This window comes from Tinamus guttatus, unplaced genomic scaffold, assembly GCF_059628265.1.
Source record: "Tinamus guttatus ecotype Peru unplaced genomic scaffold, ASM5962826v1 Tinamus_guttatus_pri_ptg000253l, whole genome shotgun sequence".
NCBI lineage: Eukaryota > Metazoa > Chordata > Aves > Tinamiformes > Tinamidae > Tinamus > Tinamus guttatus.
The window spans coordinates 43,194-54,264 of NW_028288787.1; the positions used below are offsets into that span (position 1 = coordinate 43,194).

At 60.4% G+C, this 11,071-nt stretch overlaps 2 protein-coding genes across 2 annotated transcripts; one reads left to right on the forward strand and one right to left on the reverse strand.

Annotated features, from left to right (window-relative positions):
• Window positions 1-527: 527 nt before the first annotated feature.
• Window positions 528-2,822, reverse strand: LOC148594357 (B-cell differentiation antigen CD72-like). The gene is made up of 7 exons (XM_088526712.1): window positions 2,738-2,822; window positions 2,565-2,660; window positions 2,035-2,124; window positions 1,481-1,816; window positions 1,244-1,391; window positions 901-1,014; window positions 528-672 (listed from the first exon to the last, which is right to left on the reverse strand). Exons 1-7 carry the CDS (start codon window positions 2,820-2,822, stop codon window positions 528-530), a joined length of 1,014 nt encoding a protein of 337 aa, XP_088382838.1.
• Window positions 2,823-5,099: 2,277 nt separating this feature from the next.
• Window positions 5,100-8,321, forward strand: LOC104580534 (B-cell differentiation antigen CD72). Its single transcript, XM_088526702.1, has 7 exons — window positions 5,100-5,199; window positions 5,285-5,380; window positions 5,639-5,728; window positions 6,299-6,613; window positions 6,832-6,980; window positions 7,337-7,491; window positions 8,177-8,321. The coding sequence occupies exons 1-7, from the start codon at window positions 5,115-5,117 to the stop codon at window positions 8,319-8,321; spliced, it is 1,035 nt and encodes a 344-aa protein (XP_088382828.1). The 5' UTR covers window positions 5,100-5,114.
• Window positions 8,322-11,071: the final 2,750 nt, after the last annotated feature.

Here is an 11,071-nt window from a genome sequence, read left to right on the forward strand (position 1 = left end):
GGTGAAGATGGGAGGGGAAAAGGCAGGACAAGAGCTGCCAAGAACCAGTGTAATAGGTGGGGGGCATGCAGGCAGTGCAGAGCACTCTCAGCAGGGGACATGTTGAGGACGCAAAGGGGATCAACAATCACCGCTCCAAAAAGGTGCAAAAGGCACATTGCAACCATTCACAGTCGACAGCCTCAGACAAACGCAACACAGGGCGAGCAGGTGAGCAGGGCTTGGTACCAGTGTCCCCTGCCCCCGGGGTGCTGCAAGCTGTGCTGACCAGGACATGCCAGCACATATGTCTGGGTGGCCGAGGGCAGCTGCTTGGGGATACAAGAGTGGACACGAATGTGAGAGAGGAATATACCGATTGTTTTCCAAAAGTCTTGCTTTAAAATAAACACTCTTTCCCAAACTGCCCCTTTCAGCTTTGGAACAGATTGAGGCAAGATGCAAGGTGGATGCTTGCATTGCGGGATGTCCTCAGTGCAGCCAAAAATCCTGTCCCCATGTCCTGCGATGAGGCAGGGGAGTCACAATCACCCTTTGGCCAAGTGAGGAAACGTGTCGAAGGTGCTGCTCAGCTCTGGGGCCTTCTCACATATCCATGGGAATTTGTCTGAGCAGTAGGATGGCTGCATTTTCCCAGAGTCTACTTTTCCACATGAAAAGTAAGTGTATGACCTAGAAGGGAAGGGGCAGGTCAGAGGTGCAGGGATGGCCTGCCCTGAAGGGCCTGCCCCAGCCCTGCTGCTCTGCTCACGCAGCTGGTGCCCAAGGGCAGCCCCCACAGCTTGGCGGGAAAGCCTGGAGTGTCGCCAGTGCCCGGCACTAGCCTCACTGCCAGCGACCGCGACCGGCATCTCGGGCCCAGGAAGGTACAGCAGCTCTAGGAGCTCTAGGGGAGCTTACGGTTCAGATGAGCTCTTGTCCAGCCACACAATTGGACTTCTCCAGTATGGATATATCCCGCCCACCCAGTATTCGACACTCCATCCTGCCATGAACTTCTGCAGGGAGAGAAGGTGTTGAGCGGCTGCCCCTTTGCCCAGCGTCACCTGGGGTCAGGAGGAGTGGGGACCAGCCCTGCTCCTGCCGAGCCACCAGCTGGGATGGGCAGCCGGAGCTGGCAGCAGCAGATGCCCGTGGTTCCCCGGTGCCGCATCTGCTGCTGCCTCTTGTCCCCGGGGCTCTGTGTGGCCCTGGCCGTCGCCACCACATGCCAGGGTGGCCACAGCCGCCCTCCATCCATACCGGCAGTTCCCATGACTCCCAGGGCTCTTGCACCAGGAGCCGAGCGCTTTGCCTTTCGCAGTTACTTTTGCTTTCCTTCCAGGTCTTGCTCTCCACCGAGAGGAAAAGGCACTTGCCCCTGTAGAGCACCCAGCCCGAGGGGCAGCATTCTGGGGGCAGGGGCAGCGCTCAGGCACAGGAACGGCCCCCGGCACCTCCCAGTCGCTCTCGCCCTCGTCCCGGGGCGCCACGGCCCTACCTGTTTGCACGCAGGCGCGCAGGCTGCTCACGGTGCTCTCACTGGCGCTGAGCCTGCCCTGCACGTCCTGCAGCTCCTTCTCCACCATCCCCAGGGCCACCGAGACGCGCTGCAGCTCTGTGTTGCAGTGCCCCAGCTCCTGGTGGCTGCTGTTGCCCTCGAGCCAGGTGTGCTGCAGCTCCGCTCGTGCCTGCACCAGCTCCAGCTGCGTCTGCTCCAGCTCCAGCCGCGTCTGCTCCAGGCTCTGCTCCTGCAGACTCGCCTGCTGTGAGAGCTGCCCGCGCTCGGCCTCGTGCGCGCGGGAGGCGTCCTGCATCCTGCGGGTCACCTGCCAGTCTGGGCACAGGCGGGGAGCCATGGGACGGGGCGCCCGGGCGGGGGTGGCATCAGTGTCCCAAGGGAGCCACAGCGCGGCCACAGGAGCACCCCAACGGGCAACCCCGTGGCTCCTTCCCAGCTCCCGGGCACCCTCTCCTCCTCCCTGTTGCCGCTCACCCCTGCCCACTGCCTCTTGCCGCCCATGGCCCCGCATGGCCGGAGCAGCCCCTACTCACAGCACAGCCCCACGGTGAGGAGCGTGGCCAGCAGCAGCAGGCAGGCGGCCAGCAGCCCCGCGGGGACAGAGCGACGCTGGTACCAGGGCCCTGCAAGACAGCCCCGATGCCGGATCAGCTGCCGCCTCTGTCTGCCCACAGAGCCGCGAGACTGGGGGCCCCGCAGCCCCGGCCCCACAGATGGAGTGAGGGGACTCAGTGAGGGCCGTGCGTGCGCCGGACGGGATGTGGGCCCGCGCTGCAGCTCCCCGGGGATACAGGGCCCAAAGCAGCTGCTGACACGGTGGGGAAGTGCTGCCACCCGCGAAGGCGACGTGCCTGGGCTGCTGCCTGCGCACGGCCTCCCGCTGGCCTTGCGTGTGCTGCCCCGGCTGCCCGGTGCTCCACGTGCTGCCAGCGAGCCCCGTCTGCACGTCCCCGTCCTCCGGCAACCCCCGCCTCCTGCCCCACATCCCGTATGGGGGGACCCCCCCATGTTCACTCACCCCGTGCCAGCCTTGCCGGGTGCCCCGTCTCCAATGGGCACTCACCTGGTGTGGGCTGGACCCCCTGCCCCTCCGGCCCCACGGACGCCTTCCCCGGCTGCACGTTCTCGTAGGGGCTCTCCGCCTCATCCTCGCACAGCGCTGCGGGCCGCAGGGAGAGCGGGTGAGTGTGCGAGGGCCGCGGCCGGGCGGGCACCGACGGCTCCCACGGCTCTCACCTGTCTCCGAGACCTGGCAGGTCGAGCTGCATCCTGCAGACACCTTGGCAAACTGCAGGTCAGCGTAGACCACGCTCTGCGCCATGCAGCTCTCTGTGCTCTGGACCCCACCGGCTACAATCTTGCCTGTCCTCGCTGCTCCGTGCTCTCCCATGGTCACACCATTTCCCTGGGGTGAAAAAGAGAAGTGAGGCTGATTTTTGCAGAAGCAGAAGTTTGCTTAGAGCTGCATCCGATGGGACCAGTGAGGCATGGCCATGGTTATGCGCCGCCTCTCATTGGCCATGGCACCACCAGCTTATCTCCTCCCACATCCCCAAAAATAGTTACAGCCCTCTGTGCTCACAGCTGGGTTGGATTTTCGCAGCCCAGAGCTCCGGCGTTGGGCTGAGCCATGGGCAGAGAAGCACAGCCCAATGGGGCAAGGACAAACCCAAATTCCTTGGTCGAGGGTAGGGTGGGACCTACTGCAATGCCATAACGTGTTTCTCTGAGGTTGGCCCCCTGAAGGATGGAGATGGTCCTCTTGCTGCATCTTGCTCTAGGGTTTGTGGGAAAGCATAGGTACAGTGAGATACAGGAAATATCACTGGAAAATAAGAAGCACATCTTTACTGCGAGGGTGACTGAACAGGTTGCCCAGACAGGTAGTAGATTCTCCATCCCTGAAGATATTCAAGAGTTGTTTGGAGAGGGTCTTTGGCAACTAGCTCTGGGTAACCCTGCTTGAGCAGGTAGCCCGGAGGGAGGAGATTATTCACAGAAGTTCCTGCCAAGTCTACAGTTGCTTCCTTGACTATCCATCAGCTCCAGCCTGTCATGGTGTAGAGGGCATCTCATTTCCAGGTGTAGGACTCAGCCTTTACCTTGGTTAGACAGATGCCCTATTTCTCCAGGTCCTGCTGAACGGCAGTCCTGCTCTTCAGTGTGCTCAACCACTTCCCCAGCTTGATATAACTCATCAAGTTGTTGAGGGCCTTCCCCATCCTGCATTCAGGGTCCCAATGAAGAATTTAAGGAATACTGGCCCTGGGATCAACTCCAGAGGGACATCACTAGTGACAGTTCACCAGATGAACGAGGTGCCACTGATAACAATCTGTGTAGCTCTCCTGCCCAACCATGTTTCCACCCACCTTTCTCTCCCCTCTTTCTGGCCAGATCTCCCCATTCTGCCAGTGAGGACACTACAAGAACCATGTCCAAAGTCTTGCAGTTGTCATAATGGAGGACACCCATACCTCTCCCCTAGTCCCTGATCCAGTCCTCCCAAGGCAGCCAGCAGTCAGGTTGGGCAGGTATCACTTGCCCTAGTAAAACCCTCTTGCCTCTCCCAAAGTGCTACCATGTCCTCTAAGTGCCTGCAGTAGACATCACAGAATCACAGAACAGTTGGTCAGCCTGTTCCAGGGCTCTGTCACCAGGAGGATGAGTTCCATCTTATTCCTGGGACTGAGTGGAAGCTGCTCAATGTAAAGTTTTCCAGCTCTCGTCGTGCTCGTTAAAGCTGGCTGTGATGCTTTCCTTCCTCCAGTCAAGAAAGACTTGTACTGACCTTGCAGAGATGCTAGAGGGCAGCCTCACAATACCATGGTCCTGTTCCACCTGTGTCCTTGTACATCTATGCTGTCCCTAAAAGCGCCTACCTCAAGCTTAGCTAAGTGAGACCCCAGAGGGCTGGAGGTCACGGTGGATGAGGAGATGCTGTGAGTGGTGAGACTGTGCAGTTTAGGGAAGGAAAGGCAAAGGGGTTCTTACTGCTGATGGCTGCCTAATGAGACTTTGGAGAAACTCCAGATTTGGGGGTCTTCTAGGACAGGAAGAAGCCAAGGGGTAACAACAGATTTTGGAACATGAGACATTCTCATTAGATATGAGGAAAATAGAGAGCAAGGCCCAGGGTGGGGAGGAGGTGAAAGGAAAACTACGTCCTTGGGCATCTCCAGGTTTTGATCTATACAGCCCCAGAGCAATACACTCCTGCATCGCAATCAGTCCTGCTCTACTGCTTTCTCCCATGATCAATGAGTTTGGGTTTGTGCTTGCCCCATTGGGCCATTTAGCTCTGCTCAGGGCTCAGCCCAATGCCCCAACCACAGGCCATGATACTTCAACCTTCTGTGGTCCCATGACCTCTTTTGGGGCTGTGGTGGAGCAGATGAGGTGGTGGTGCTAGAGCCAATGGGCGGGCACTCATAAGAATGGCCGTGCCTCACTGGTCCCATCTGGTGCTGACCTGATCAAACTTCTGCTTCTACAGAAACCAACCTCACTTCTCCTTTACACCCCGGAGAGACGGTGGGACCGCAGGGGAGCAAGCCCCAGCAAGGCAGGCTTGGAGCCGGTGCGGTCCAGGGCATTGCCAGCTCCTGTCCACATGGCTCAGAGCGTGGTTTATGCTGACCTGAGGTTTGCCAAGGTGCCCACAGGACGCAGCACGGCCTGCCAGGCCCTGGAGGCAGGTGAGAGCCCCTGCGGGCCCTGGCCTGACCAGCCCAGGCCCAGCCCTCACAGACTCAACCGCTATCGCTTCCCTTCCTCCAACAGCCCTGGGCATGGACGAGGCGGAGAGCCCCTACGAGAACATGCAGCAGGGACAGGCGCCCACAGGGCAGGACGAGCAGGGGCCCCAGCCCAGCCCAGGTGAGCACCCAGCGGAGCCGGGGCACCCGGGGAGACATGGTGTGGAGAATGGGAATGCATCAGGGAGCGCTTTCTCCTATCCTTGAAGAGAAGAAGTGCCCATGTCTTCCATGTGTGCCGTTGTCCTGCCACTCTGCTGCCTGCACCAGCTATGGGGCAGGAGGGTGGGCGGCTGCATGGGCTTTCCAGGCTCATGGCCCTCTGCGGTGACGGCGGAGGTGGCAGCAGGTGATGGTGGCAGCTGGTTGTGTCTTGCAGGGCCTTGGTGCCGGCTGCGGTCCATCCCCGTGGGGCTGCTAGTAGCCTGCCTGCTGCTGCTGGCCATTGCTGCCACCCTGGGCGGTTGCTGTGAGTAGGGGCGGCTCTGCGCACTGCCGGCGATGCGGCGCGGGCGGGCAGCGTCAAGGGAGGATGGGAGCTTTGGTGGGGTCCCATGGGTGAATATCTGGGCAGTCAGATTCCCATTCACTCTGGTCGGAGCAAGCGCTGGTGTCTGCCCTGTGCTGGCCTCTGTCTCCTGCCCATCATAGGTATCTCCTTTGCTTTCCACTGCGCAGATTCCCAGCTGTGTCCTTTCTGCTCTTGCCCTCCCCTGCCAAAGCCAGCCTGCAGGCTCTGCCTTCTCTGTCCTCCAGCCTTGCCTTTCCGCATCCCCACTGTGCCCAGCTTTGCACCACTCCTCCCTACCCTGCCCCATGTTGCTCTGTTCCATCCCATCTTGTCCTGCTCTCCCCTGCCCTCCCCCTGACCAGATTCTTCCCTGCTTTCCCTTTCTCACGCTTCCCACCCTCCATGGTCACCTCCTTGCCTTTTCCTGCCGTGCCCAGCGTGGCCATGCACACGATGCACCCCGTGTGAGGGTAATGCCAGTGACCCCTTGCCGGGCACCCTGTCCCACGGCTCCCCACCTGTGCCCAGACTGGCAGGTGACCCGCAGGCTGCAGGACGCCTCTCGCGCGCACGCGGCCGAGCGCGGGCGCCTCTCGCAGCAGGCGAGCCTGCGGGAGCAGAGCCTGGAGCAGATGCGGCTGGAGGTGGCGCAGGCACGAGCGGAGCTGCAGCGCGCCTGGCTCGAGGGCAACAGCAGCCAGCTGGAGCTGCAAAGCCTGGACTTGGAGCTGGATCGCACCATGGAGGTCCTGAGGACGGTGGAGAAGGAGCTGCAGGATGTGAAGGGGAAGCTCAATGCCAGTGAGAGCACCGTCAGCAGCCTGCGCTCTTGCTCCAATATTGGTGAGGCCATGGTGGAGCAGGGACGGGTAACATAGCGGACAGGCAGCTCGTGACAGAGCAACAGTGAGTCAGGAGCACTCATGGGGATGGGGTGGCCCAAAGGTGATCCATGCCCGGATGAGAGGCAAATGCTGCTGCTGTGATGTCTGCTGGAGAAATGCTGGGGGATGTCCCTGGATCAGGCCAAAAGTCCCTCTGAGAGCTGCCCCTACCCCCAGATTGCTGTCCCTCGGGCTGGGTGATGTACAGAAACAAGTGTCTCTTCATCTCGGCGGAGAAGAAGACCTGGGAGGACAGCAGAGCAGATTGTGATACGAAAATTTCTCACCTCCTTATCACCAAATCCTGGAGCCGCTGGACCGTTCCGGTACCTTGTGCATGGGGGCGAGGGCAGGGGCTGGGGCCATTGGGTCCTGAGGTGGGATGGGAAGGTGCAGGGTTGATCCGTGGAGAGCAGGGACATTGCAGCCCTCAGGAGTGTCCTGCGCCAGGGAGGCAGGTCCATGCCAGCAGCCGGCAGTGCAACTGGCTGAATCTCATGGGCTTTTCTCTGCTGGGCTGGCCACTGGTGCGAGAGAAAAGCTCGCTGTGGGGACCCATTGCCCTCCTCCTCCTCACACGATCCCTCTGTGGACACTGGAGACCTGGCCTTCCTTGGTTTGGGGGATGAAGCGGGCACCTGGCTGTGGGAAGCCAATGTAAGGGGCCTTTTTCATCCCGCAGAACTTCCTGAAGAACTCAGATACCCCGTACTGGATTGGGCTGTACAAGAGTGGCTATCCCTGGTTCGAGTATGGGTACGGGCTGGAGGAAGAGGATCCAAGCGAAGAGGGTGGGACAGATGCCTGGATCTGGATCGACGGTTCTCTTTATGAGAGGTACTGGGAGGCTGATTTCTGTGCACTCTCTTGTGAGAGAGGAGCAGACAGGGAAACACCTCCTGCTGGAAAGCCCAGGGCTTTAAGGGGATTTATAATCCCACCACTGCCCGGTCCCTGCCCCTGGCACAACTGCCAGGGCATCAACCAAGGTGGCACTAAGGGGAGGAGGGAGCAGCCATACGCTGAGGCCTTGCAAAGCCTCTGCAGGCACATGTGAATAGGGGACAAAAGAAACTGCAGGTGTCATTTGGGGTCCAGATGAAGCACTGGAGTCCCACATTCATCTCCCACCTCTCCTGTGTGGGGGAATGAAGCCTTCCTGCCCGCAGAGGGGCTGGGACTCCTTGCTGCCACGTGAGCCACCTCCCCTCCTCACCACCACTTCCTCTTGTGGTGTCTGAAGGCAGTGGCGGGGAACGGGCCTGTCTCGACGGGTACCAGCCTCAAGGGCCTGGCCAGCCTCTGGTAGCACCTGCTGGGCAGGGCAGCGGCTCCGTGGCGCAAGTGTCCTGGGCCCAGGACACTCCAGAGCCAAGATGCCTCCCCAGCCATAAGCGTGGGCAGCTGAGACCTAGCAGGGAGTTGTGCCCGAGGATGGGTAGGGAATGCGCTGGTTGAAGTTTTGGCCTGTGACGTTACTGATGGGGGGCTGGGGCGCCCCCTCCTTTGGCCACATCAGCAGGTCCTGGCAGTGGAAGTCCAATGGGTCCTGCGCCATAATAAGCCATGGGAGCATCAAACCCGCTCAGTGTGATGGCGGCAACGACGTGCACTTCTGGATCTGTGAGAAGGCACCGGGCCCGAGCAGCCCTTTCCTGATGGGGTAGCTGCTGGCCCTGCCCCTGCTGCAGTGAGTATGTTAGTCCTGATCTGCGCCCGGCTCTGTGGGCAGCCCTTGGGGAGTGGGATGTGCTGGGCCAGGCAGTGTGCGAGGAGGAAAGTGGGGCTGGTCCAAGGGTGGAAACACAGAGGTAAGCAGGTGCATCCCCAGGGCTGCACTGGGAGTCCCTGCCCTGTGGGAGCTGGGGATGGGGAGGCTCAAGTGGTGCTCTGCTGTGGTGCAGGAAAGGGACCAGAAGGGGGAAACCCCTCCGCACGTGGCCTTCCCCGAGAGGCATGCCGGCACCCTGGCAGGGTTCACGTCACCCTGAACCTTCCCTTGCAGCACCTGCTTCACGCGCCTGCACCGCTTCAGCGCCGCTGCAGCCCTGCATGCCGCCCAGGATGCGCCGCCGGAGCCTGCTCCATCCAGCCTGGCCTTGCCGACATGAGCAACCACCCCGCTTTGCAGAACACAGAGGCTGCCTGGACACCTGCATCTGCCGCTGCTTGCACTGCTTGTGCTTCTGATCAGGAGCACCAGAGCAGCGCAGGCACTGGGAGGTGGCCCCACTGCTCCGTGGCACAGCCCCTTGTCAGCTGGCATGGGACCAGCTCTGGTGCCTGTGCCACATGCACGGCTCCAACCTGCAGATTGGGCTTGGGAGTCTCTGGCAGCTGGCACTGCTGGCCGGTGCTGGCAGTGCCACCTCCACAAGCCCCTCTCTGATGCCTTGCACCCACTCATCCCAACCCTGCAGCGGTGCTGATGCCCAGGGGGATGTCACTGTCCTCCTGCTGGCTGTCACGGTTCAGCAGAGCAGTGAGGGCTCTGCAGCCGGACCCTGCCCCTGCATGGGGGAGTGCAGCACAAGGACTGGGCAGGGACAGCAGGTCTTGTCCCCCACCGGCAGCACCTTTTCCAGCGCTGGTGCAGCCAGCCCTACCTGTGCTCAGCACGACTGTGCTGCAGGAACATGGACAATGCACAGGAAAAAACACCTTGGCTCCACCTTGGAGACCAACTGCGGTCTGAATGGGCTGCCGCCTGCATTTGTGGGTTGGGTTTTCTTGCTGATTAGGAGCATAGGGCTGATCCTAGGATTACATACTGTGATAGCACATTTCAAAGCAAAAGCACTTGCAGCGAGTCCAGCACTTGCAGCGGGTAGACACTTCATGAGACAAGCCACCGGGCCTCTAAATAGTTGTGGCATATGTATGCACGCCAAGGCAAGGCAGGGCCGCGGTCCAGCACGGCAGCAAGACAAGTGCGGAGGAAGCCATGTTCAGCCAGGCAAAGATGCTTGCAGCGTGTTATGGGGTTGTGTGTACCATATATAGCTGATCAATTAGGATGTAAATTAGCTTGCTTGAAGAGCAAAAGAGTGTTAATGGCTGGCTTTTCTTTCTCGAGGTGACATGTGTTGTTACTCTGACTTGCCTGCTGGACGAACTCCCTTGGTTGCAATAAAGAGATGTTGTGCCTGTTTTGTTTGTGCTTTTGTGCGCCTCTGCGAACCAGAGCTCACAGGTACCAATCCTAAATAATAAATGGGAATTTCACTGAAAAGGTTTCAGTCAAGATGTTAGCTCTGGGGACACCTAAAGCCTGGGGCTGAGCCAGATCTGAGGGGTGGTGCCCAAGGGACAGAGCTGGATGGAGAGGCCAAGCTAATGCCAACTGCAGATGCTGGGCTTCCTTCCCTGCTCCAAGTGCAACGACAGAAGCAGCATCCCAGGATGCTAGGACATTCACTTTTATTGAACACTTTAAATAAGCTGGGTATATATTACTAGTAATTATTAATAATAATAATAAAAAAAACACAAGAGTTTTGCATTCACCAGTGCATTGTGTGGGAGGGAGGAAAGCCGGCTCCCAGCCTTGCGAGGGGCTGGGCAGCTCCTGCTCCCCTGGGTTCCTCCACGGCTGGCCCTGGGGCTGCCCCAGCTTGGAGATGATGGAGGGACTCAGCGGTGTATCCCCACCAGATGTCCAGGCCTCCCTGCCACCACCCCGCCCTCAACCCCAGGGGCCACTCGGGCACTGAGGACCCCCAGCCGTGCAAACCCTCCCCAGGCACTGTACCCACGGCCAGCACCCCTCTCTGCACCCTGCCACACATACCCGAGACCACGCACGCTCGCCACACTTGTGCAGCGGCAGCAGGGATGACCCCCCCAGCCCGACGGGCCCCCCAACACACACACATAAACACAGTGACTGCTCTGCCCCCCAGGCCCATCCTGGCCCTGCTGGGCACATGGATTCCCAGGGGCTCCCACTGCTCCAGGGGGAGCAGTGCTGGAGGCAATGGAGCAGGGTCACTGCACACCCCTCGCAAGGGCCCAGAGTGGTGGGCCCTGGAGGATGCGGCTCCTGCAGCCGGCGCTCAAGCGGGCACTGCGGCACTGGGGGCACCAGCCCTACCATCCGGAGGGGCGCAGACAACCGTCCGCATGATGCGTTATTGCACTTCAGCCCAGCAGTGCCCTGGGGCAGCCCTGGGACCCCAGTGGGGAGCCCCCAGCAGGGGTTGGAACAGATAGGGCAGGGGCCTCTGACCCCCCAGGGCCCCCCTGCACACTCCAAAGGACCAACTCCACCGGGATGCGGCATCCACCAAAGGGCAGTGACACCCAGGGGCCATGGCCACTATGCGGGCGACTGAGCCCCAACGGACCATGGGGAGCCCCAGGTTGCTGAGCTCGAGGCAGCGTCCGAGGGGCAGCCGGGCGCATCTCATATCCCGCG